Source organism: Stenella coeruleoalba, assembly GCF_951394435.1.
Source record: "Stenella coeruleoalba genome assembly, chromosome: 19".
Taxonomy (NCBI): Eukaryota; Metazoa; Chordata; class Mammalia; order Artiodactyla; family Delphinidae; genus Stenella; species Stenella coeruleoalba.
The window spans coordinates 15,682,135-15,709,922 of NC_137165.1; the positions used below are offsets into that span (position 1 = coordinate 15,682,135).

Genomic DNA, 27,788 nt, shown 5'->3' on the forward strand with positions numbered 1-27,788 from the left:
GCCATGGCCGCCGAGCCTGCGCGTCCAGAGCCTGTGCTCCGCAACGTGAGAGGCCTGCGTATCGCAAAAAAATAAAAATAAAAAAAAAAATACATAAATAGTACCTGGCACATAGTAAATGCTCAATAAATGGTGGCTCTTGTTACTACTAAAATTCTTACCATAAATTTCAATATTATTCACTTTTTAACTGACTAAATAAGCTGTAAATCAAAACGACATATATTTACCATAGCTGAAATATTTCAGTTCTCCCCTTCAGGACATACTGCACTTTCTTACCCTCTCTGTGAAATCTCTTAAGACCATATGACTTGCTTTGGCCAATGAACAATAAGCCAAAACGACATGACCCTCTTCTAGGTAGACACTTTAAGAGCCAATAAGTTATTAGCAACAGTCTCCTTCCCATTGCCACGGAGATCATGGAACCATGTGATGGAGCCTCCATCAGTCTGAGACCCTACGTAGTGAGATCAAACAGAATCCCCCACAAACCCACACTACACATACATCATGTCAAGCAAAAAATGTTTGTCCTGTTAAAAGTCACTGAAATCTTTGAACTGCTTGTTACCAAGAGTCATTCTCAACATATCCTGTCCCTTACCTCTAGTAAACCCTTGATTCCATCAATATTTCCACCTTAGTCTCTCTAAAATCCATCATGTCAGCTCTACTCCTTATTTAGACTTCTCTAATAACCTTATAACCAAACTCCCTATGTGTAATTTTTGCCCATCTATTCTCCACAACTCCAGAGTAATCTTTTTAAAACACAAATCTGATGATACCACACCCCTGCTTTTATATGATTTTCACATCAAATAGGAGCACAGCAACGGCCCTTCAAGAAACGTAAGAGATGCTAGAAATGTTCCATATGTTGTTGTGCACGGTGGCTACATGAGAATATACAACTGCAAAAATTCAACAAGCTTACACTTAATATTTATACACTTTGCTGCATTAATTATGCCTCAATTAAACAGTTAAAAAGATATGGCCCCCAGAGGGCAGACAGCAGAAGCAAGAAGAATTACAATCCTGCTGCCTGTGGAACAAAAACCACATTCACAGAAAGACAGACAAGATGAAAAGGCAGAGGGCTATGTACCAGATGAAGGAACAAGATAAAACCCCAGAAAAACAACTAAATGAAGTGGAGATAGGCAACCTTCCAGAAAAAAAATTCAGAATGATAGTGAAGATGATCCAGGACCTCGGAAAAAGAATGGAGGCAAAGATCGAGAAGATGCAAGAAATGTTTAACAAAGACCTAGAAGAATTAAAGAACAAACAAACAGAGATGAACAATACAATAACTGAAATGAAATCTGCATTTCATTTAGAAGGAATCAATAGCAGAATAACTGAGACAGAAAACGGATAAGTGACCTGGAAGACAGAATGGTGGAATTCACTGCCACGGAACAGAATAAAGAAAAAAGAATGAAAAGAAATGAAGACAGCCTAAGAGACCTCTGGGACAACATTAAACGCAACAACATTCACATTATAGGGGTCCCAGAAGAAGAAGAGAGAGAGAAAGGACCCGAGAAAATATTTGAAGAGATTATAATCAAAAACTTCCCTAACATGGGAAAGGAAATAGCCACCCAAGTCCAGGAAGCACAGAGAGTCCCATACAGGATAAACCCAAGGAGAAACACGCCAAGCCACATAGTAATCAAACTGGCAAAAATTAAAGACAAAGAAAAATTATTGAAAGCAGCAAGGGAAAAATGACAAATAACATACAAGGGAACTCCTATAAGGTTAACAGCTGATTTCTCAGCAGAAACTCTACAAGCCAGAAGGGAGTGGCATGATATACTTAAAGTGATGAAAGGGAAGAACCTAGAACCAAGATTATTCTACCCGGCAAGGATCTCATTCAGATTCGACGGAGAAATCAAAAGCTTTACAGACAAGCAAAAGCTAAGAGAATTCAGCACCGCCAAACCAGCTCTACAACAAATGCTAAAGGAACTTCTCTAAGTGGGAAACACAAGAGAAGAAAAAGGACCTACAAAACAAACCCAAAACAATTAAGAAAATGGTCATAGGAACATATATCGGTAATTACCTTAAACGTGAATGGATTAAATGCTCCAACCAAAAGACACAGGCTTGCTGAATGGATACAAAAACAAGATCCATCTATATGCTGTCTACAAGAGACCCACTTCAGACCTAAGGACACATACAGACTGAAAGTGTGGGGATGGAAAAAGATATTCCATGCAAATGGAAATCAAAAGAAAGCTGGACTAGCAATACTCATATCAGATAAAATGGACTTTAAAGAATGTTACAAGAGACAAGGAAGGACACTACATAATGATCAAGGGATCAATCCAAGAAGAAGATATAACAATTATAAATATATATGCACACAACACAGGAGCACCTCAACACATAAGGCAACTGCTAACAGCTATAAAAGAGAAAATTGATGGTAACACAATAATAGTGGGGGACTTTAACACCTCATTTACACCAATGGACAGATCATCCAAAATGAAAATAAATAAGGAAACAGAAGCTTTAAATGACACAACAGACCAGATAGATTTAACTGATGTTCATAGGACATTCCATCCAGAAACAGCAGATCACACTTTCTTCTCAAGTGCGCACGGAACATTCTCCAGGATAGATCACATCTTGGGTCACAAATCAAGCCACAATAAATTTAAGAAAATTGAAATCATATCAAGCATCTTTTCTGACCACAACGCTATCAGATTAGAAATGAATTACAGGGAAAAAAACGTAAAAAACACAAAAGCATGGAGGCTAAACAATACGTTACTAAATAACCAAGAGATCACTGAAGAAATCAAAGAGGAAATAAAAAAAAATCTAGAGACAAATGACAATGAAAATACGATGATCCAAAACCTATGGGATGCAGCAAAAGCAGTTCTAAGAGAGAAATTTATAGCTATAGAAACCTACCTCAAGAAACAAGAAAAATCTCAAATAAACAATCTAACCTTACACCTAAAGGAACTAGATAAAGAAGAACAAACAAAACCCAAACTTAGCAGAAGGAAAGAAATCATGAAGATCAGAGCAGAAATAAATGAAACAGAAACAAAGAAAACAATAGCAAGGATCAATAAAACTAAAAGCTGGTTCTTTGAGAAGATAAACAAAATTGATAAACCATTAGCCAGACTCATCAAGAAAAAGATGGAGAGGACTCAAATCAATAAAATTGGAAATGAAAAAGGAGAATTTACAACAGACACTGCAGAAATACAAAGCATCCTAAGAGACTACTACAAGCAACTCTATGCCAATAAAATGGACAACCTGGAAGAAATGGACAAATTCTTAGAAAGGTATAACCTTCCAAGACGGAACCAGGAAGAAATGGAAAATATGAACAGACCAATCACAAGTCATGAAATTGAAACTGTGATTAAAAATCTTCCAACAAACAAAAGTCCAGGACCAGATGGCTTCACAGGTGAATTTTATCAAACATTTAGAGAAGAGCTAAGACTCATCCTTCTCAAACTCTTCCAAAAAACTGCGGAGGAAGGAACACTCCCAAACTCATTCTATGAGGCCACCATCACCCTGATACCAAAACCAGACAAAGACACTACAAAAAAAGAAAATTACAGACCAATATCACTGATGAGTATAGATGCAAAAATCCTCAACAAAATACTAGCGAACAGAATCTAACAACACATTAAAAGGATCATATACCATGATCAAGTGAGATTTATCCCAGGGATGCAAGGATTCTTCAATATAAGCAAATCAATCAATGTGATACACCATTTTAACAAACTGAAGAAGAAAAACCATATGATCATCTCAATAGTTGCAGAAAAAGCTTTTGACAAAATTCAACACCCATTTATGATAAAAACTCTCCAGAAAGTGGGCATAGAGGGAACCTACCTCAACGTAATAAAGGCCATATACAACAAACGCACAGCAAACGTCATTCTCAATGGTGAAAAACTGAAAGCATTTCCTCTAAGATCAGGAACAAGACAAGGATGTCCACTCTCACCACTATTATTCAACACAGTTTTGGAAGTCCTAGCCATGGCAATCAGAGAAGAAAAAGAAATAAAAGGAATACAAATTGGAAAAGAAGAAGTAAAACTGCCATTGTTTGCAGATGACATGATACTATACATAGAGAATCCTAAAGATTCTCCAGAAAACTACTAGAGCTAATCAATGAATTTGGTAAAGTTGCAGGACACAAAATTAATGTACAGAAATCTCTTGCATTCCTATACGCTAATGATGAAAAATCTGAAAGAGAAATTAAGGAAACACTCCCATTTACCACTGCAACAAAAAGAATAAAATACCTAGGAAGAAACCTACCTAGTGAGACAAAAGACCAGAAAACTATAAGACACTGATGAAAGAAATTAAAGATGATACCAACAGATGGAGAGATATACCATGTTCTTGGATTGGAAGAATCAATATTGTGAACATGACTATACTACCCAAAGCAATCTACAGATTCAATGCAATCCCTATCAAATTACCAATGGCATTTTTAATGGAACTAGAACCAAAAATCTTAAAATCTGTATGGAGACACAAAAGACCCCGAATAGCCAAAGCAGTCTTGAGGGAAAAAAATGGAGCTGGAGGAATCAGACTCCCTGACTTCAGACTATACTACAAAGCTACAGTAATCAAGACAATATGGTACTGGCACAAAAACAGAAACACAGATCAATGGAACAAGATAGAAAGCCCAGAGATAAACCCACGCACCTATGGTCAACTAATCTATGACAAAAGAGCCAAGGACACACAATGGAGAAAAGACATTCTCTTCAATAAGTGGTGCTGGGAAAACTGGACAGGTACATGTAAAAGAATGAAATTAGAACACTCCCTAACACCATACACAAAAATAAACTCAAAATGGATTAGAGACCTAAATGTAAGACCAGACTCTATAAAACTCTTAGAGGAAAACATAGGAAGAACACTCTTTGATATAGATCACAGCAAGATCTTTTTTGATCCACCTCCTAGAGTAATGGAAATAAAAACAAAAGTAAACAAATGGGACCTAATAAAACTTAACAGCTTTTGCACAGCAAAGGAAACCATAAACAGGACGAAAAGACAACCCTCAATATGGGAGAAAATATTTGCAAACGAAATCAACGGACAAAGGATTAATCTCCAAAATATATAAACAGCTCATGCAGCTCAATATTAAAGAGACAAACAACCCAATCCAAAAATGGGCAGAAGACCTAAATAGACATTTCTCCAAAGAAGATATACAGATGGCCAAGAAGCACATGAAAAGCTGCTCAACATCACTAATTATTAGAGAAATGCAAATCAAAACTACGAGGTATCACCTCACACCAGTTGGAATGGGCATCATCAGAAAATCTACAAACAACAAATCCTGGAGAGGGTGTGGAGAAAAGGGAACCCACTTGCACTGTTGGTGGGAATGTAAATTGATACAGCCACTATGGAGAACAGTATGGAGGTTCCTTAAAAAACTGAAAGTTGAATTACCATATGATCCAGCAATCCCACTCCTGGGCATATAGCCAGAGAAAACCATAATTCAAAAAGACACATGCACCCCAATGTTCACTGCAGCACTATTTACAATAGCCAGGTCATGGAAGCAACCTAAATGCCCATCAACAGATGAATGGATAAAGAAGATGTGGTACATATATACAATGGAATATTACTCAGCCATAAAAAAGAACGAAATTGGGTCATCTATAGAGACGTGGATGGATCTGGAGACTGTCATACAGAGTGAAGTCAGAAAGAGAAAAACAAATATCATATATTAACGCATATATGTGGAACCTAGAAAAATGGTACAGATGAACCGGTTTGCAGGGCAGAAATTGAGACACAGATGTAGAGAACTAACAAGGGGGGAAAGAGGTGGGGGGGTGATGAATTGGGCGATTGGGATTGACATGTACACACTGATGTGTATAAAACTGATGAAGACCTGCTGTATAAAAAAATAAATAAAATCAAATTAAAATAAAAAAAAGTTTTGGCCCCAAAGTAGTTTTTCAGCTTCATTTTACTGAATTTCCATCCCAAACCACATAAATAGCCTATAGCCACAAACTATTACTAATTACATTCATAGACATTGATCTTTCATGCTCTCAGGTATATAATTCCCTTTCCACTCCTACTTTTCTTCAAGACCCATATAAAACTGCACTCCCTTAGGGGTCATTCCACCTAAACATCCCTTCACTTTATTTCACTTGTCTGATGACAGTTCTTTGTACCTTAGTATTCACTACACCAGTGAGTCTCAATAACAGGTGATTTTACTCCCCAGGGGACTTTTGCCAATATCTGGAGACATTTTTAATTGTCACAACTGGGGAGAGGGAGTGCTTCTGGCATCTAATGGGTAAAGGCCAGGGATGCTTCAAAATATCTAATAATACACAGCACAAATCCACACAATAAATTATCCTACCTAAAATGTCAACACTGTCATGTTTTCGAAACTTTGCATTGCATTATTGTACGATATATTTATTTGCAAGTCCGTATCCCTGTTGAACTGAAAAAACAGGAGAGATTAAATCGTACTCATTTCTGTATCCCAACACAGTATCTAGCAAATAGCAGTCAAAAATGTATAATAAATAGATGTGTCATCACTGAACCTATTTTGATAAGTACAGTGCCTAGAATGCAGCACTCAAAAGATACATGATAAGTACATGTGTTATGACAACCTTATTTTGATACTAAAGCTATGTAGATAATGGTTATACTGGTAGTCTTTAAATTCAAATTCCATCAATCACTATTTTGATTTGGTGTTTTCATAGTACATACCGACAGATCATAAATTATAACCTATGTATCTCAAAGTGTTAAACTGAAATTGATTTCTATATTAAGCTTAAACCAAATATGAGTAAACCAAAGAGCTTAATGACTATGCTTCAAAAGGATTTAACAAAGAACACTTTTTCAAAAAAAAAATGTTATAATCTCATATCACAATGCCACTTGAATGAGATAAAGTAGAATAATAGATACTAAAATTTGGGATACCATTTCACCTAATATTAATCCAATATAATTCATGTTAAAAAAAACAGAATGGTGGTGTACCTTAATATATTAATTGTCAAAAACAATTAGACAGTTTTTGTATTATTTAATAAACATGTCGTACGTCAAAAGCAGAACCATTATATTGTTAATGACTGGATTTACCACCTCAAAGATAATCATAAAACGCATTTTCGATGTTTGCTTACTGTATCTATTTCACCATTCCTCCCCTAATATATTCCATGCCATCTCCAGGAAGGTTGAAAGAAAATGTGTATTTACAAGGCTCTTAAATTAACCAGATGTCTTGTTAAATTTAGTTCTTTAGAGTAGACAGACTGTAAAATGTTAGGAGACTAAGTCTCCAACTTAAATTTTTGAGAGAATGATACATTATTAATACATCTACATTTCAAATCTGATAAATAAAAATGAAAGTTCTTTATTTGATTCCTATTTAAAGTTCTCAAAACATTTAACTTTCAACATAGGTTCATTCTTGTTGACTGAAAAAAACAATTGCAAAAAAATCACATTTGGTCTTCCTTAAAGACACAAAATCTAATTCACTTCTGATACTGAAACTACTAAATGCAGAAAGAAAACAAAAAACAAATTTTAAAAAGCCCACCACCCTTACCATTTATTTGATTATCAAATAATAAACAACACGTATTTCACATGTATTCAACCAGAGAAAGAAAAAAATTCATTTGGTAACAATGCATTATTTAGGATTTTGGTATAACATCATTTACTACAGTAATAAACTCTCTTGTGAAACTTATTCTTCTAATTTATCAAATTATCTAATACATATTACAAAAACAAAATTCGTCGATCAATATTTTTGTTTTCCCCTAAAACCATGCTATTCTTGAAGGCAGTGGACCTCTCCAACCAGTTTACCATACATTTGTATGCATATGCATAATCAGTTCAATCAAAATGCCACATAAACAAAGAAATATCCAAATTCTATACTTTCTATTGCTAGCATTCAAGTTTCTCTACTACAGAACATTTCTTTCCTAAATAGAAAATTTTCCCATCTTTTCCTTAAAATCTTTTTACTCTTGATTTAAGTTTTATGGCATTATTTCATAGAACTGAACTTTCACACATAATACACAAAAATATTTTGTCAGTATCTAAACTAAAGATAAAAGGATCTTTTCATTACAGTATTTTCAAATTACTTGTGCTTTTCTGGGTAATGGAAAAATTATCATCAGTAACAAGCACATATGTCAAAGTAAAGAATCTGAGAGTGAGCACATTATACTGCGCCCCCAGGACTCAAAACCCTTGAATTGTAAGAAACAAAACCAACTGAAATACCGTACTCCAATAATGTGATGTTCCCTATAAAAAACATCACAATCATCATCTACCATTTACACAGCATGAGCTTCCTTAACCGCAGTATATTAAATACTGTAACACATACTATACAGAGTGCAACAGTGAAGAGTAAAGTTTCCTTATCAAGTACCATTATAGGTTAATAAGTAATTTTAGTCTTTACAATCAAAAATATGGATGCTTTTGGCAAAGAGACAAGTTTTCCAATTTTGGGTGACACTAAATTCCCAAGTGTAAAAAAGGAAAAACCTTGACCTTGTTTAGTAATGCTGTTCATCAACTTTTTCTAAAACCTTTCTCTGCTTCAGTGGAAACAAACTGGAAAAAATCAGTCCAAAATACAAACTAGAGACTCGTAACTACCACCATAAGTGAACTAAAAACATCAACCAAAATATAAGGATATCATTAGATGTAATGCACTGAAGCACACTGAAATTTTTTTAAAATACTTAATAGGGCGGCGCAGTGGTTGAGAGTCCGCCTGCCGATGCAGGAGACACGGGTTCATGCCCTGGTCTGGGAAGATCCCACATGCCGCGGAGCGGCTGGACCCGTGAGCCGTGGCCGCTGAGCCTGCGCGTCCGGAGCCTGTGCTCCGCAACAGGAGAGGCCACAACAGTGAGAGGCCCGCGTACCGCAAAAAAACAAACAAACAAATAAACAAACATATATATAGTGCAATTAATAGTTTAAAATTAAATCTATATATGACTCAAATAAAAATAAAAGATATTTTCTTATTATGCTCCAAATAAAGTTTTCTTTTTTTAAAATAAATCCTGCAATTCATGAGAAATTGCCCTCACATACATAAGACGTGACATTAGAGCATGTGATAACATGCTCCCCAATATAAAAACCTCAGAAGTTATCATCATACCCAAAACTGCTGGTATCCTGCCCAGGACCTATCAGTACCCCAACAAGCTTTGAGACCTAGGAACGGTAAATATGTGCAACATAACTAACAAATAGACTAGAGACTAGAATCAGGAGAGATTGAAAGGAGAATTGTTGAAAGAAAAAGAAAAAACAAGCATATTCATACTTCAGAAATATGCAGTTAGAAGTAAAAAGCATGAGTTCAAAAAGAAACTTCAAAAAAATTTATCTGTGTACCCAGAACACATAAAAATAAAGCCAAAAAAAGTTTCCCATTACAATGCTCACCCTTACTTACACAACACACTCTGGTATTTCCCATTATTTTTTATTTAAAAAAATTGGTGTTGTGACCCAGTAAATTGAACTGACAAGTCACTAATGGGTCACAACCTGAAGTTTGAAAAGCACTGGCTTAGAGGAACTGACAACCACAGGAAGATCCTTGCTTTCCTCTGAATATCTGGTTTGAGAAAACTATTTAGGAAGTGGAAAAAGTGAGAAGACAGAATTCCTCCAGGGCAGGGACCAAACCTTATTGGCATGTAATCATCACTTAACATTTGCTGAATTAATATACTGTGGAATATAAAGCACTTTCAAGATGAGACATACCTACAAAACATACCTAAAAAAAACGCTTAGGAGAACATGAGTACTTTGGATTCCCTCAAAGCCAGGGATGGTGAAAAGAGTTCCAGGAAGTAGAAGTATGATAGCAAAAGACTTAAATAAACAAATGAAGTACCAAAGAGGAAGGAAATTTTGTTCTTTAGGACAGGTTTTACATCCAGCAAAGGAAAAAGAAAATCTCTTATAGAACTACATAGTAGTCCATTTCAGGTACAAAAAAGTTTGTAAGCTATTCTTGGTTAGAAATTCGAACCATTTCTTTAAAAAATATACGTTGAGCTCCAAATGTATAAATCCAACTTCAAATCAAAATTATGGAATGTAATTCATTCTTAAATATTAGACTCACTATTTTCATTTGTAAACATTTATTAAGTGGCTAATATGTGACAGCCAACAACTTATTGGGTGCTTACTATGTATCAAACAATACATTAGGTACTTAACAAGGGTTATCCCATTTAAACCTAGCAACCTTATAAAGTAGGCATTATTTTCATTTTATAGACAGGGAAAGTGAGGCTTAAAAATGTTATATAAAGAAGTTACACAGCTAATAAATGGTAAAATTAAGATATATTAAGTGACAGTTGTATTATTGGTGGCTGCAGACCCGAATATTTTGTTCCATTCCAGTATCTGTTGATGTTTTTCTCAGAAACTAAACTTTGCATGTCTTTCTAAATGAAGTAATTCATCTACTTCTGAATCTGCACAACATAATCATATTGAATAATTTTATCAGAAAGAAAATTCAGCCCCTTCTCAGCTTTAAAGATAAGTTAGAGGCCAATTAAATGTAGTTATGCTTTTATAACAATGTCACTGCTACTGGCATTTTTAACAGGCTATATATTAATTATGCAAAGTACCTAGTAACCTGTACTTTTATTAACTTTATTTACATGCCACATAAATTTTTTATATTGTGAAAAACCTTTCCACCTTTTATGGGCTGCTTAATTTTGTCACTAGTTAAGAAAATGCAGCCTTAAACTGTATTTCAGAACAAAAAGTCTGCTTCTAGCACAAACAGAAGAGACTGATACAGAAATAATTGTTACCAAATGTTAAAAGAACATCCCAATTGAAAGTAATTGTTTCTAGCCCCTCCACACAGCATTTAAATTCATGTGGATTTTTTAAAAAGGTATGAAACACTTTAATGATATTAAATATCAATTTTTATCATTAAAATTAAAATATTTTAATCCAATATAATGGAATGAATAGAGGTTTGTATCTTTTACACTTACATTTTTAGAATTTGAAATCTTGAAGAATATAAAAAAATAATCCAGCCATGAACAAGTACAGAAACCTAAAGGCAGACGAACATACGTTGGCACTCTGCTTAATGGAACAATCTCAATTTTATGCAAGACTTAACTACAGAATTGACACTTTTTAGAAGAGATGCATTCATATATGATCCTGAACTGAATAGCAGCCCTTACCTTATACATAGAAAAAAGCTCCTAATTTCTAAAAGGTTAAATCAGTATGAGTACAATTATTACAACAGACTACTGATAACCAAAAAGATATACAGAGGAGAAATAAAATGATTTTACTATACAGAGCAGTCAAATGAAAAACAAAGAATTTATTAATTTGAATAACAGATTAATCTCAAATCTAATTTCAATGCCAACAGTTGGCCCCCTAGATAACTTCCGGATTTACTAAGTATTCATATCTACTAAGTACCAGCAAATTCTTAAAATAAATTACACTTTTTATGGTTAGTTAAGAGTATTCAGTCCTAGCATTCTGTAAGTAATCAGTTTCTTTCTTACTACTGGGATGGCATCACAGTATGGGACCAAATATCATGTATATACCTTGATGTAAAGAAAACTTGTTTTATATTAACATGGTCAGTTAACTGCCACATCTACAGTTCTCCCAAAATATGTATTACAGAAAATACAATAATTATTTTCTATTCAATTCACTCATACTTTTGGTCCTGTATATTGCTGTATTTCTTTAAAACCTCTCAGTTTAAATCTGTTTGAGAAACTATCCTTTAATTTGGAAGGAAATTTAGTTACTGTCAAGATAATCCTAGACTATACAAAGCCTTTAAACCCAATTGATTCTTAGAAATTCTTCCATCTATAAAACATGAGAATTATAACCAAATTAACAAATCAGGTATCAGAATGCCAAAAATTAAGTCACTAAGAGGGAATTCAGAGAATCAGTTGTGAAAGAACAGGAAGTGATGTACACTGCCATTTTGTAGATAACTAGAAACCCAAGAGGTACCATATAATCTGGAATCAATTAACTCAGACTAACAGCTCTTAGTTTCTCTTTCTGACAGGGGCATCAGAACTCACCTGCAATAACCCGCAGACAGTTTTTCCTTAATAATGAATTTATCTAATTGGTCATGAACATAGTTTTACCACCTTTAACCGAATTCCTACCAACTACTGAAAAGGGTTTCTTCATAGTTGTTCTAAAGAGTACCTCTTAGTTCTAGTATGCTGATATATAGCAAGTAGTTTACCTATATCCAGTGTACATCCTTAAGTTTTGTAGCCCTTATTGATAAATCCCCTCTGCCTTCACCTTTCGAAGACAAAAACAGTCACTTTTTACTGAGCAGTATGCTTGGGTTTATACATGCTAGTATATATGAATTAATTACCGACAAGCCATAACACAGGAATTAGACTTTACCTCACAATTTGCCAAAGAGGGGAAAACTACACACCACAACATGCAGCTTTGTGCCATGAAATAAAGATTCAAATGAGAAGTGCTGTTTAAGTTAAAATGAGTTCAGATAAAAATCAAAAGAGAATAAAGTAAGGAGAATTCCATTTGCTGAGGAAAAACAATAAAAACTGATTTAACATACCATTAATGTGTCTCCCTATATTAAAATCATGAAATAAGATGACAGAAACTAAATTAATGCTTAACACCACTACTACTAACATCTTTAAATACCTGTCTTAAAACAGGTTTCAAAATACAACAAACACCAAAAAAGCTCTGATGGACAATGTAATATGCAGATGGCATTTGGAAGTATTTAAAAACAAGTCACCCACTAAGTAAAGCTTAAACACCAAATACAACTTGCTAGTAAAACGTCAAGACAAGATCTCTGTAGTTAGTTTAGTCACCTTCATCACTTTGTATAAAAGTTATTTAATTATATGAATATTCATGTACGGAACATTTTGAAATCACTTCATCAGTAACTCTAAATACTTAAAGAAAAAAGTATCAACTGTAGATTTCAAGACTACTCTTTGGTCACAAGAACTTGGCAACACACTTCCAGAATGTTAATTTTTTTAAAATTTATTTCTACTCTACTAAACAAAACCAACAAGTACTACTGTAAACCAGATAAGATGATTTGTTTTAAACAAATATGACATGAAGCAAAAGAAGTGGAAAAACGACTTACTGACTACAGAATACAGATCCTATCACAATATCATTAGGCAAATTAATCTTTATTAATTTTTATTACATTAAGAAACAAGGCATTTTCAACAGAAAGGTTTGTAACCTAATCATTTTCGGAAAATTCCGATTTCAATGTATACAAAAGTATTAACCCTAAAAATTCACAGCTCAGGGAGAAGGAATGTCCATCAGACAGCCTGTCTGTATACAATAATCTTTAATAATTCTTCAAGAACTACGAAAGTCATAGGAAGAAAAAAAAAGAGGGAAATGAGGGAGTACAAAATTATTTTATTTTAATCCTAACGAAAACCCAATATGCTCACACACAAAAAAAGTCAACCCAGTGTTTTGAAAAGAGAGAGACATCAAAACTGTTCTAACATGGCAGGGTCTCTCTTGAGAGGCCGTAGCCCCCCAACAGTAACAGACATACTTCCCAGGGACAGATCTCAGGGGAGGAGTATTAAACCAGTACCGTTATCGATTTAAAACCAAAGGAAAAGGGGTAACCTTTCTAAGGGAAGCGCCATTACTTCCCTCTCTTGCTCCCCCTCCCTTCAGTGTATACACGGGCCTGTGTATGAAGAAACTGCCTTGGACTTCTGCAGCACTGCAGTAGACTAAAGAATGGGGAAAGGTTGAGGGAAAGAAACGCTTCCATCACCCCTAGAGAAGAGGGGTACAGATTTCCCGAGCAAGGAGGGAGGGTGGGAATCCACCCAGTAGACTACCCAGAGCGGTCTCCCTTCCCAAGAATTCACAGACACTACAAAGGAGGAGAGGGAGGAGCAGAGGAATCAGAAGGGAAAGGGACCTCGCGCCTTTAAATCGGGGTGCACATCAACCCAGTCTCCCTAGGAGGGCCACACCTTCCTCGAGACATCCTCTTCTACCACCCCTTCCGGTAACCCTCAGGAAAGAGGAATGTAATTGCTCTTGCCCCTCAAAACGGGAGGGCGCCCAGCTCACCAGCTTCTTCACCCCACCCACAGAATCACAGACCCTCCTTGTCTCCCTCCCCCACCCCACCCCCACATCCCTTCTTCCGCGCAGCGGCCAAAGTGGGCCGAATTTCCCCGCCCCCTCCATGTCTCCCTTTCCCAAGGCAGAGGTGCCCTTACCCTTTCGCCGACAGGTCTGGGGCGGAGTAGGCAGCCACAGCCCCCTGCAGCGCTTGGGTAGCCGCTACGCTGGAGGGCGAGGAGTGAGGAGGAGGAGGGGGCCAGGCGACAGACCGCCGCCCCCCCCCCCGGAGCCCCAGCAAGCCGCCCAGCCCAAGCTCTGCGACAAGGGGCGGGGGGGGGGGGGGGGGCGAAGGGACTACCGGGGTCGAGGAGGCGCCCTCAGCGCTTGGACTCAGCTAAGATGGCGCGGGGAAGTGCCGGGAGCCGCCGCCGCCGCCGCCGCCTCGGGGGAACCGGCCCGGGCCTCGGCCGCCTCCCGTCCTCACACAGCCGAGGCCCTCTCGGTCCCCCGCCGCGGCCCCTCGGCGGGCGGGCCCACGCACAGACCTCAGCCACCACCACCCCTGGGAAGGGGGCGCTCACAAAGGGAAGAGAGGCCCCGGGCCGGCCGGCCGGCGGGGCGGGGTCCCCAGGGGCTGGAGGCCTCAGAGGTTCGCGGGTGCCTCGCGCTCTCGGCCCACGAAGGGCGCAGGCAAGCAGGACCCCTCCTCTCTCCTTAGGCAGGCGGCGGCACCGACTCACTCTCTTTGCCACCCTCCCTCTCTCTCTCTCCGAGCCCTGAAGCCACAGAGCCCGGCCGCTGCCCAGATTCCCCCCCCTTCCCAGACACCACTCCCCTCCTCCCGACAGTCATCCCAGTCTCCAATCTCGCGAGATTTCCCGCCTGACAGGCTCGACCCTGCGCGAGGCAAGACTGCGTACGCGTGCACGCCCTCACGGCAGCGCGCGAGTGCTTACACTGGGCGGAGTCTCCAGAATGGCCCAGAGTTCCGTTGTGTCTCCAGTCCGGCCTCGCTCACCTGGCGGAGCCGTTCTGCCACGTGGGCGTCAGGTACATTCATTTCACCCTGAAATCTAAGAAAGAAGCGTCAGGTGCATTCATTTCACCCTGAAATCTAAGAAAGAAGAGCTTATCTGCTCTTCTCCTTTGCTTTTCCCACTCCCAAAATATCCGTCCCCCCCAGAAAACCCTGCGAATGAGAAGCTTGCCCTGACATGTTGAATAGCCCCCTTCTTACACACCTTATTTCAATCCCTCCGTGGAATTCAGAGGTAAGCTGGTCAGCGTAATCAGTATGTAACTGAGTTTTTCAGATTCTAAACGTTTATAATAATTTTTGGAACTGTAACAAGAGTTGGAAATACAGAGCTAAACCATCCTATAGTTAGCGATGGTAGGAAAGGGACAAATTCTTGAAAAGTTTTTGTGGATTGAGTAGGTTGAGTAACAAGTGCAGTAAACAAACTAAAGAGTTCTAAGGGAAGAGGTAGTGCTTCTCATTTTTTTAAATGAAAAACATTTTTTTAGGGGAAAACCCCTCCAGTGGGCCACAAAGAGAAATTTTATTCAAGAACCAAAAGGTATGCCTAAGGTGCAGTCATAAAAAATCTTGGTTCTTCAATCAGTAAAACAACTGAGATGAATAGATCTGTTGTGTGAGATTTGTGAGTGAAAATGTACACCAGAACAGTTGTTGGAAGTTACAATAAACTAGGAAAGTACATTGGCTGTGATCAGAAAAAACAAGCTCTCTGCTTCAGCCGGATGTACATGTAATTTGTTCTAAATGTTCCCTCTCCTAGTAAGGGTCCTTGCTTTGCAAGTCAGTCAGTCATTACTCTTTTCACCTATATCGTCAACCATTCTCAAACGGCAACTTCCCCTCAGCATTAAAAACAAAACAAATAAAACAAAATAAAATTTAAAAAAACAAGCCCAAGTTTCTCCTTCTCTGAGGGGAAAAGAAAGATTATGATCTTCACCTCTCCTGTCCTTCACAGACAAAGTCTTGGAAAATTTGTCTATCATCCCACCTCCACAGAAAATTAAGAATTTGATCTCGCCAAGGTCAAGAGTGTCCTCCTTAGTTATGCCTAGTGGAGTATTCATTTTAATCCCTTCCTTCTTGACATCTACAATACTTGACACAGTTGATACTCCTTCCATCTTGAAACTTGTGTTCCTCTTTGGCTTTTCAGCACCACTCAAAACCAGTTTTTCTTGTACCTTCCTGTCCCTGAAGCCCCTCATCCTCCACCCACTCCTTAAATGATGCCCCTCCAGTCCTGATCCCATCTTCTGAAAGTGTTACAGCAAGAATGTTCTAGTTACTTCATACATTTGGGAATGGAAAGAGATTCATGCTTTCCCATAGTATTTGTTCTTAATCTTTTTATAGAAAATTTCACACATACAAAAAAAGGAGTCAGATAGAATAGTAAACCATGTGTCTATCATCCAGCTTCAGCTGTTATCACACTTTATCAATCTTGTTTCACCTATTCTCCCACAACCTTTCCCCTCACCCCATGTACTTTTAAGTAAATCTCTAATAAACCATCATAACATTTCACCTGTAAGTACGCACTTTAATACGTATCTCTAACAAATACTTTTGTTGTAACATAACCTTGATTTCATTATCACACCTTTACAATACTTCCTTAATATTATTTAATACCCAATCAGTGTTCAGTTTTTCCCAATAGTTTCCAAAATATCTTTTCATAGCACATTTATCTGAATCAGGGTCTGAACAAATTCTCCACTTTGCATTTGATTGATAAATATGTCTCTTAAGTCTCTTTTCATGTTCCCCTTCCTTTTTTCTTCCTTCCTTCCTTTTTTCTTTCTTTTTCATATGTAGTTTATTTGTTGAAGAAATCAGATTATATATCCTAAGAATTTTCCACATTCTGGACTTGGCCAGTTGCCTCCTCATGATGTCATTTCATATTTGCTTCAATGATTATATTTCTTATAAACTGGTAGTTAAATCTAAAGATTTGACGTTGTATGTGTGGTGTTTTTATAGTATTTTGTATCTGCCACTACCTCGTTCTCACACTTACCTCCACCTCTACCACAAATTGTAGTTTCCCCCGCCCCATTTCCTCAGCACATGGGGCATCTTAAGAGATTCTGGCTGTCTCATTATTATTATTATTATTCCAGATCTGTGCCTATGATCTGGTGCAAATAGGCCTCCCTCCTCAAATTCTTCAAATTTCACACACACACACCTACACATGGGCTTATCCCAATGTCAAATTTGTTCAACAGGAAAGTACTGTTAGTAGATACTGCAAAACATATCAGTTATTTAATTTTTAGAATTTATCAAAAAAAAGAAAATTATACTCATCGATGGTAGGAAAATAAGTCAATGCTTAGAATGGTTGCAGATATTGCACTTTCTGTGGATTTAACTCCTGAACACTTCTTGGATTGGTCTCGTTCTTCATCCCCATTGCTTCTGCTGTGGTGGTTCATACCTCAGTTTCTCACCTGAGGTACTGTAATTGCCTTCCAACTACTCTCCTTGCTACCCCTCAGGATGCCCCATTCTCTGTCCTGAGCTAAATGGTTTTATTCTTCCTAAAATGCAATTTCTAAAAGCTGAATGTTTAATTTCTCTGCTTAAAACTCTTGCATGACTCCCCAAAGCCTTCCAAATTAAATCCAAACAAAACCCCTGCATACCTCTCTAACCTTAGGATATTCCTACCATGCTGATATTATTCACTCTTCTGCTAACGGCTAATATGCTTCAAGTGTCACCTCCCTGAGAGGCCATCTCATATCTCAACTAGGTATTCTTTTGAGCCTATAAATTGGGGTCAGAAAGCTGTGGGAGATGAATGGGTACCAACCATGATTTGACCTTGACAGAAAAGTTACCCAAGCAGTGGCAAAACCAAGAATAAGTTCTTTCCAAACATTGTCTCATTTAATCCTCACAACAAACTTGTGATGTACTATTATTATTACCTCTGTTTTATAGGTAAGGAAACCAGGGTTCAGAGAGTTTATGTCACTTCCCCAAAATCAAAAAACTAATAAATAAGTGGTGAGCTAGAATTTGAACCTAGTTGTGAATGAATCCAAAGCATGCTTTCTTTCTACCATATTATACTCCTGGTATCACCAACCGAGGATAGCTTGATGCCATGTACACATTTCGAGTGTTTAAGAGATGCCTGACCGTGTAATGTCAGTGTATTTGTTGTTGCACATGTATCTGTGTGCAAAAAGATAGCTTGTCAATGTGTGGGTGGGTACACTGACTGATATGATATCTAGCTAATGAAACTATCTGTTCAGTATTGTCACTCATTAAAAGACCAAGTCATGTTCAACTCAATTTAACAAATACTTGTTAAATTTGTTGACAGCTTAAAGTCTGGTGGTCATACCTCATTCAGATGTGTCTACAAAAGGCTGCCTGATAGAAGCATGGTTTCACAGACTGCAAAGTAACACTCATCATATACAGAGTTGGTTCTTGAGCTCTGCATCCCCGTATTAATCGGGTTCATTTTGTGAACCTTTTACAAATGCCACATTTGAAAATGCCCTGCATGTGGAGGCAGCAGATTATTCTATTTTAACCCACAGAAATAGACAAATGCTGGGCCAAGGTCCCCTAAGGATGGTAGAATACAATTCAGTTCAAGAAAGTCCTGTCCTAGAAACCTTTCAGTCTCATGTATCTATCAGATAAGCATCTGCAGCAAGCCATGAATAAATTAAAGCAGCCGCACCGGAGTCTAAAAGAAAGCCAGCCCTGAAGATATCAGGCAATGGATGTGAAGGTAGTACAGTCGTAGTTAAAAACATTGACTGTGGAGTCCCACCTCCATCTCTTACTCCTGTCAGTGAGTATGTTACTTTGTGCCAGTTTCATAACCAGGCTGGGTGTTGCTTTCCTTATCTGTAGAATGGGGTTAACGTTACCTTCCTTACAGGGTTGTGTGAGGATTTAAATAAGATACCATGTAAAGTGCCTAACCCATGGGAAATGTTTTAAAGTGTTAGCTGTTATTGTGTATGTGTCAGGAGGTAAATATCCATTGCACTGCTCTGACACTACCCTCTGGCAGGCACCCATGATCAGTGCATCACGACTGTCTGGGACATCTGTGAATGTGGCAAGGGTTGGGCAGCATGTCTGTGGACTGAGAGGTTTTTGGAATGTATCTTCTGGACCAATTGGTGATTTTGTCATGCCCATGTCTTTGGCTGACATCTGCCACAATTGAAAACACAAATTCCTACCAGAGTTCTGATATGCAGGATATGAAACAAACAGCTGGCAATCAAAACTTAAAATAAGTTGTTATTTTATTGGCCTAGGATTGTCTTTGGGCCTCCTCTTTAGCCTTCTCTTTGCTAGGCAGTAATATGATACTGGTAAGAAGTCTTTGGTTGAAAGTGACGATTGAAATCACCTTACAGGGGAAAAAAAAAAGGAAGTTTATTAAACCCTGTAACTGAAAAGTCCAGTGCTTTAGGAATTAAAAGAATTTTGTCAGGTGTTTGCCTCTTTTTGTTTCCCGTTTTCAGTCTCTCCACGCACCATACCCAGCTCCCAATTGCTTGGCTATTTTTCTCCATAGATTGGATTTTGTTATAAGGTTGTCTGTGTTTGTATTGGAGTGGGGAATGCAACTGAGGATCCGGGTGCTTCCCACTGCTGTCATCTAGTTTAATATACCCCAACACTGAATGCTGCCATTAATACTGTCTATACACAGGAAACGAATCAAGGGCATTTCTAATATTGGTTTTAACCAGATGCTTCCTTTGCTGATATGACACTGTATTATGATCACTAGTGACAGGAGCCCCGTCCCAAAATTTAGGTTTATACAACCACTTAATCTCTCCTGCTATGTGGCCTTTCCTGCATAACCTGCTCTCTCTCACCTGTTGCCCAAAACCCCCGAGCAGGGGACAGAGGTCTAGTCTAGTGATCAAATGGTACCATATAAATGGTTATCATGAAACTCATCCTTTATTTCTCCTCTTCACAAATGTTCTCAACACAAAAATATAACAATATTGTAAATGTAGAAATTGAAGTCATTTGGTACTTTGTGAGGACGAGCAGATCAGAATTTGGGTCTTATGGACCAGAGACAGTGTTTCCATGAGAGGTGCAAACAGGCTTCACATAGATCATATTAGATGAACTTCCATCTTAGTAGTTTATTCAGGTAGCAGAGGCATGGATGCTGGACTGAGGCAGGGGGCAGAGTGGAATGGGAGGAATGGCCACAGAAGTCCAGATTTACAGTTCATCCCAGTTTAGTGACCCTAAAGGCAAAGGAAAGCTTCTCACTCTCACCTAACAGTATATAATATCCAAAGGAACATCTTTGAGTGGCCCAAATTGGACCCTGTGTTATATGCCCTTCTCTGGGCTAGTCATTTCACCAAGGGGTGAGACATTTTGATTGCCCTAGCTAGGATTGTGTGTCCACTCTGTGGCAAGAGGCTCAGAGTAACAGTTCCACAAAACTACACAGAGCGATGGAGAGGAAATTCCTTAAAGGAATGTAGGGTATTTTCTGCCAGAAGATGAGGGAGAAATTCTGGACAGACAAAAACAACAGATGTTCACTACAAGAAGAATAGAACTGCTGGCAAGGCCAAATGATATGGTGTTGTGGGGATGCTAGCTAGAGTACAATATATTGGCACTTGCTGTGGCCAGGTAAAAGAAAGCAACTATCACCTGGACACAACAGAACTTTCATATCTATGACCTCTTTTGATCTTCACCATAACTCTGAGAAATGGTCAGGGCATACTTATTTTACAGAATGCACTTTTGAGAGTCAAGCAACAGAGAGAAGCACAGTGGAAAACACATGGTTCACACGACAAGACCAGGTACCTGGTATTTATGTATCTGGTATGTACGTCAGTTTGGGAGGCGGGTGCCTTCCCAGACATTCTTAGAACGTTAAGACAATTCTGAAAGTATCTGGCATGTGCAGGAACCCAGAAAATGCCCAGCATCCAGGTACATAGTGCCAAGGTGACTGCAGCTTCCTGGGAACTCTAGCACACATATGCATCTTTTCCTAGATTTCTCTATCACATTAACATTTATAGTTGCTATTCTTCCACATACTCCAGGATAACAGCCTTCATTCACTCACTGTACTTCCATCTCCCACATCTAACCCAATTTCTGACACACAGACAACCCACAATAAGTGTTTATGGAATAATGAATTGAAAGATAGCAAGCATTATTGAATGTCAGTCATGTACATTATGCTAGGCTCTATGGATATAGAGATGAATAAGATACAATTCCTATTCTTGAGATCACAGCCTGATGGAAAAGGCCAACGAATAAACAGTCCTAAGTCATTTAGGACTCTTTGGCTGTAAGTGACATAGACCCAAAGTAGTTTAAGAAAAAAATGGGAATATTTTGGCTCACACAAGCTAAAAAGTCCACAGTTCGGGCCGGCTTCAGGCAGAGTTAGCTTAGGGCTTAAATGCTCTGGTTTCATCTCTAGGACTTCCACCATGTTAACTTTGGTCTGGAGACTTCACAGCAAGAAGCATCAGCAATTCCAGTCCTTACATCCTTTCAAGGCAACAGACTGTAGTGGTTCAGAGTGAGACCTGGTTTGACGCCTGGCCTCACCACATACCGGCTATGAGAACTTCAACAAGTTAATTGAAACACTCTGTGCCTCAGTTCCACCATTTGTAAAAGTGGAATAATAACTGTACTTACCCCGTATAGTTATTGTGAGGGCTAAAGAAAATAAATTGTGTTCAGAACTCTCCCTGGCACGGGATAAGCACTTAATAAGTGTTAACTATTTCATTATTTTTGTTATCATTATTGTCATCAAATTTCAGGAAAAAAATAAGAGAATTTTTTTCCCCAAAATGCCAGAGAAAGTTTTATTGCCTCTCATTGGCTCTATCTGGATCATGTGCCCATCCCTGAGCCAGACACCGGGGAATGTCATACACTGCACACACTGGGGGCTTAGGCCTGATAAACGTGCTCCATCTCTGGAATGCAATGTCACAAGAACCACATAGACTATGAATAGAGCACAGGCTTGTTCCCAGCAATGGAGGTGGATGCTAGGCAGCAAAAACAAGACATGAGCAGCAAAATAGGCTTGATGGTACAGTCTGGCCAGTGCTGCGATCATGGTAAGTATGCGAGCCCATCTGAGGAGCTTCTGGGAAGAACTGATTTCTTTTAATCGACTACCTAGGTCCCCTAATCCAAAAGGGACTGTGGTAAAACATACATAACAAAATTTACCACTTTAACCATTTGAAAATATACAGTTCAGTGGCACTAAGTACATTCACATTGTTGTACAACCATTGCCACTATCCACCTCCAGAATTTTTTTCGTATTCCAAAACTGAAACTCTGATAGGCTATACTCCAATATAAAATAAAGAGTGAAAAAAATTTTTTAAGAAACTGAAATTCTGTACTCTATACCTGTTAACCAACAACCTCCACCGTCCTGCCCACCCCCCGCCCCCGGTAATCTCTAGTCTACTTTCTATCGCTATGAATCTGATGACCCCAGGTACCTCGTATAAGTGGAATCACATAGTGTTTGTCTTTTTGTGACTGTCTTATTTTACTTAGCATAATGTCTTCAAGTTTCATTCATGTTGTAGCATGTGTCAGAATTTCATTCCTTTTTAAGGCTGAATAATATTCCATGTATGTATGTATCACATTTTGTTTAGGCATTCATCTGTCAATGGACATTTGGGTTGTTTCCACCTTTTGGCTATTGGGAATAATGCTGCTATGAACATGGTGTACAAATATCTGAGTCCCTGCTTTCAATTGTTTGGGTGTACAGGGGTTGAGCTTTTTAAGAGCAAAAGAAAAAGCAACTTTATTGGCTAATTTTTTTCCTCTCTTTTTGATTATGTCAAATTCTCAAACTCCCATGCCGCCTCTGACTTGGACCACTCCCACTCTATTGCCCAATTATATGCCCTTACTGCTGAGGATATACATGAATACAGAGGTTTCCCCCATCACCACCACGGGACCCAAGAGTCTGCTTTGGAATTGGATGATGCACTGAGAGAGCTATCCTTCCACTCACATCAGACTCTTTGAATGATAGGAGGAGCTTAGGATTTGAGAAACTTTGCTTTCCAGGGAGGGAACATGCCAGCTGTGAAAAGCCCACAGGTGTAAACTGTCAGATGGTGACTGCCTGTGAAAACTGTCAAGATTCCTGACAGCTCAGCTGAGAACCTAATTACCAGTTACAAAGAAAGACAGGAAAAGCGTGTTGTCAGAGAGCACCTGGTCAGAGAGAATGAGGTACGGTGTCCTGGCCTCGTCATCAGCCTCCTTGTTTCAAATAGAGCAAAGCACATTAGTATAATTGACATTACACATGTTTATTATCGGGAACAAAGGGACCATGTCAAACCACAGCCCTGTATCAGCTGAGTCTTTGGTAATCACATAAATTGAACAGTGGCATTTGACCTGATTGTACAAACACTTCTGGTATTCTCAGTGCCAAGGATAATACCAAACCATACTTAACTTTTCTCCTGGAATTTACACAAACTTCAACCAATCCTCCTCCTTTCCTGAACTGAAGAGGAGCAGTGATCCTTTGTTCTGGTGAAGCTTAGAGAGGGATAAAAACTTACCTAATCAGCAACCCAGCATCTTATCTTCCAAGGAAAATAAATTAATATCAACCACACTGCAGCAGCAACATGAGGAAACCAGCAGTCTTTACCAAGAATCTTTAAATTGGGGGAAATCAACATTAGCGTATTCACATGCTAGTTATTACAAAGTCTTGGTCCTCTAGTCTTGCAAAAACACTCACACACACCTCCCACTCACCTTTCTTTCTTCAATTGCAGCACCTGAGCATGGATGCTGACTTTCTCGATGGGAAAAATTTTCTTCGGATTCTTGAAAATCAGGGACCTCGTATTTATTGCAACAGGAGACTGGAGGAAAGAGTTAACATTTACTGGGCACATCTATTATGTCCCAGATACTATGTTTTACCTCTGTCTAATTTAATCTATAAATCAACTGGCAAAGTAGATACTATTATACACATCTTCAGATGCCATATCTGCAGCTCAGAGAGGTTAGGTAAATTGCCCAAGATGACGCAGCTAGTAAATGACAGAGCAGATTTTTTTAATGTATTTATTTATTTCCTAGGACAGAGCCTAGAACCCACTTTCTGGCTCCAAAGCCTGTTCTCTTTGTAATTCATTATGCTGCCTCAGTAGAAGAAACTAAAGGGATTCCCAAGAGATAAAACTGATAAATGCATTTCTAGTGCATTTGATTTTCCTATACATGTATGGATTACAATTGCCTGATTAAATAGAAGACATTCAACAAAATACTCCATCAGATTCAAAGATGCGACAGAGAATAGAGAACTGGGAGGGAAAAGAAGTGGATGTGAAGAAAGAAGGACCAGAAAGAAGGACCAGGAAAATGCTTGGGAAATGTAATGGGTAGCAGGAGGTTAAGGTTGTTCTCAGATCCAAGATCCTAAGACCCAAGGAACCAAGCAAAAGCTGATACTCCTTTTTTGCTTCATTCACCATTTATTTCCTCTTCTCCTATAAAAGGATTAGCAGGATGGGCTCAGTGGGAAAGGAGGCCCCTGTGGGATCCTGTTACCAGCCATCTGTGTTCTGTTCTTTACTTTTGAACAAGACAGCTCCAAAACTCTGAACTGGAGAGGGAGTTGGAGCTGCATACAGATCAGCAGAGCTGTTGCTAACAGCTCTGACGCCTGCAGAATGACTCAACCCTCTGTGCCTGGCAGAGTCAGCTGTGGTCCCCTGGAGCCTCCTACTCTTGGGAGAAAATCAGAGATGTGGGAAAGTGGCTTGGGGAAAAGATCCAGATCCTGCATCTTGAGTAGGAATTCAGGCTGAAAGGATAGGTAGGGGCATCTTCATTTAAGAGTACCTGCTGGGGACTTCCCTGGTGGCACAGTGGTTAAGAATCCGCCTGCCAATGCAGGGGACACAGGTTCGATCCCTGGTCTCAGAAGATCCCACATGCCATGGAGCAACTAAGCCCAGGCACCACAACTGCTGAGCCTGCGCTCTAGAGCCCACGAGCCACAACTACTGAGCCCGAATGCCACAACTACTGAAGCCCGCGCGCCTAGAGCCCGTGCTCCGCAACAAGAGAAGCCACCACAATGAGAAGCCTGCACACCACAATGAAGAGTAGCCCCCACTGGCCACAACTGGAGAGAGCCTGCACGCAGCAACGAAGACCCAACACAGCCATAAATAAATAAATAAATAAATAAATAAATAAATAATAAAAAAAAGAGTACCTGCTGATGATGGGGGAGGGAGTAAAGGTGACGGTGAGGGAAGCACAGTTCTCTATACATTTTAGCTGCTCTGCAAAAGGAATATACTGTCTGGAGGATGGCAGTCAGCAAAAGCCATCTGGCTGTGTCACCAGGAATTCAGCCCGAACACAAATTGCACTCACTTCCTGGGGAAATTTTACTCAGGTATAGGCATCTCCTGCCGTTCCCTCACTTTCTGGGGAACCTAAAGACTCTTCCTGTTCTTACACAGCACCATTACTATTTAAGAACATTCTCATGCTGAACAGTTGCTACTGTCAGACCTCTCCCCTGGTAACTCAGATCTCTGAGATATAGGCAATTAGGAGGAAGTTACTTGTGTATCTCGCCAGGAGGCATCTGGATTTACCCTATACCAATACATACACACCCTGCTCCACTACCACCCCAAACAACACCAGGCCTCCTCAAAGACTTTTCCTTTCAATTGGCTCCTTACCACTCGTCAGTATATAGCCCCCGAAGTTCGGCTTCCTGTTGTCATGGTAACTCAGAAGAAATGGTTGCGGCTGCCAATATAGGCATCTGCAAGAGTCCCTAAACTCAGACTCCTTTAAAAACAATAGCATAATGTGGAATCACCACTCTATCCACCCTCCTCACAACACCAAATACACACTCTCAATTGTAGGTTTTTTGGTTTTTTGTTTTTTTTGCGGTACGCGGGCCTCTCACTGTTGTGGTCTCTCCCGTTGCGGAGCACAGGCTCCGGACGCGCAGGCTCAGCGGCCATGGCTCACTGGCCCAGCCGCTCGGCGGCATGTGGGATCCTCGGACCGGGGCACGAACCCGTGTCCCCTGCATCGGCAGGCGGACTCTCAACCACTGCGCCACCAGGGAAGCCCTCAATTGTAGGTTTTATAGACAGACTCAGTTCTTGGAATAGCTGAGAAAATGGCTGTTTTGCCCCAAATGAAAGGTTTCCATATTCTAATACAATTCTTTCTTTGGACACTAGCCTAGAAACCTGACCAACCTACCAAGAGTATTAACATCTCTAAAGGTCCATGGAGTTTACAAAATACATCCATATGTGCCCTTTACTTATACTTCATTTTTTCCTGTGCCTGTAGGGAGAATCTGGGCATTTAGTATTTCAAGGCTAGGACTGCTGGCTAGTTTCCCACAAAGGGTGAGGGGACTTCTGATGTCCTCATATAATACATGTGGAAGTTCTTTGTACCCTGTAGAAGAGTGTTCAAATATTCATTTTTAACTACTCTTCCATGCCCACATTCCCCTTTAGTTCAAAGCTATATTGCATAGGACTCTGGTGCCAAACCTCCTAGTATGAATTCCTTCTCTACCGTTTACTTTGCACTTTTGGCAAGGCTTTCTCTGTGCTTCACTTTCCCCATCTGTGAAATGGGGAAGATAGTAGTACCCTGTTCAATATACACACTACTATATATAAAATAGATAACGATAAGGACCTACTGTATAGCACGGGGAACTCTACTCAATACTCTGTAATGGCCTATATGGGAAAAGAATCTAAAAAAGAGTGGATATATGCATATGTATAACTGATTCACTTTGCTGTACACCTGAAACTAACACAACATTGTAAATCAACTATACTCCAATAAAAATTTTTTTAAAAAAGAACTTCTATCAAATGACAGTCAGAAAAAGTAGGAGAAACTAAAATTACCAATATAGGCTAAAAGTTCTGCCTACAGTTTGCTAAAGCAAAGCATTGAGAGTGTGGTTTTAAAAATTAAATCCTTGGGAATTCCCTGGTGGTCCGGTTGTTAGAACTCCACGCTTCCACTGCAGGGGGCACGGGTTTAATCCCTGGTCAGGAGCTAATAGCCATAAATAAATAGATAAATAAATCCTCAATATTATTTATAGAAAAAATAGTACCCTGTTCAGAGGGCTTCCATGAGGATTAAATAAATTAAAATATGTAAAGTACTTTGATCAGTACCTGGTTTTATATATCAAGTATGCCTCTGGACAGAGTATGCTGCTGAGAAACACAGACAA

General features: G+C 39.1%; 2 protein-coding genes across 3 annotated transcripts in view; one reads left to right on the forward strand and one right to left on the reverse strand.

Moving 5' to 3' along the window:
* Window positions 1–14,779, reverse strand: part of TAOK1 (TAO kinase 1) — a 140,250-nt gene extending 125,471 nt beyond the window's left edge. For both annotated transcript variants that reach the window (XM_079903959.1, XM_079903960.1), the window contains exon 1: window positions 14,535–14,779. The gene's annotated coding sequence lies outside the window, so the exon portion shown is untranslated. The remainder of the gene's footprint in view (window positions 1–14,534) is intronic.
* LOC307177398 (uncharacterized protein) overlaps window positions 14,501–27,788 on the forward strand; it is a gene marked incomplete at both ends in the record, with an annotated part of 51,290 nt that continues 38,002 nt past the window's right edge. The window contains 2 exons of the mRNA XM_079904502.1: window positions 14,501–14,591; window positions 14,779–15,429. Coding sequence (XP_079760628.1) covers window positions 14,501–14,591; window positions 14,779–15,429 — 742 coding nt within the window. The remainder of the gene's footprint in view (window positions 14,592–14,778; window positions 15,430–27,788) is intronic.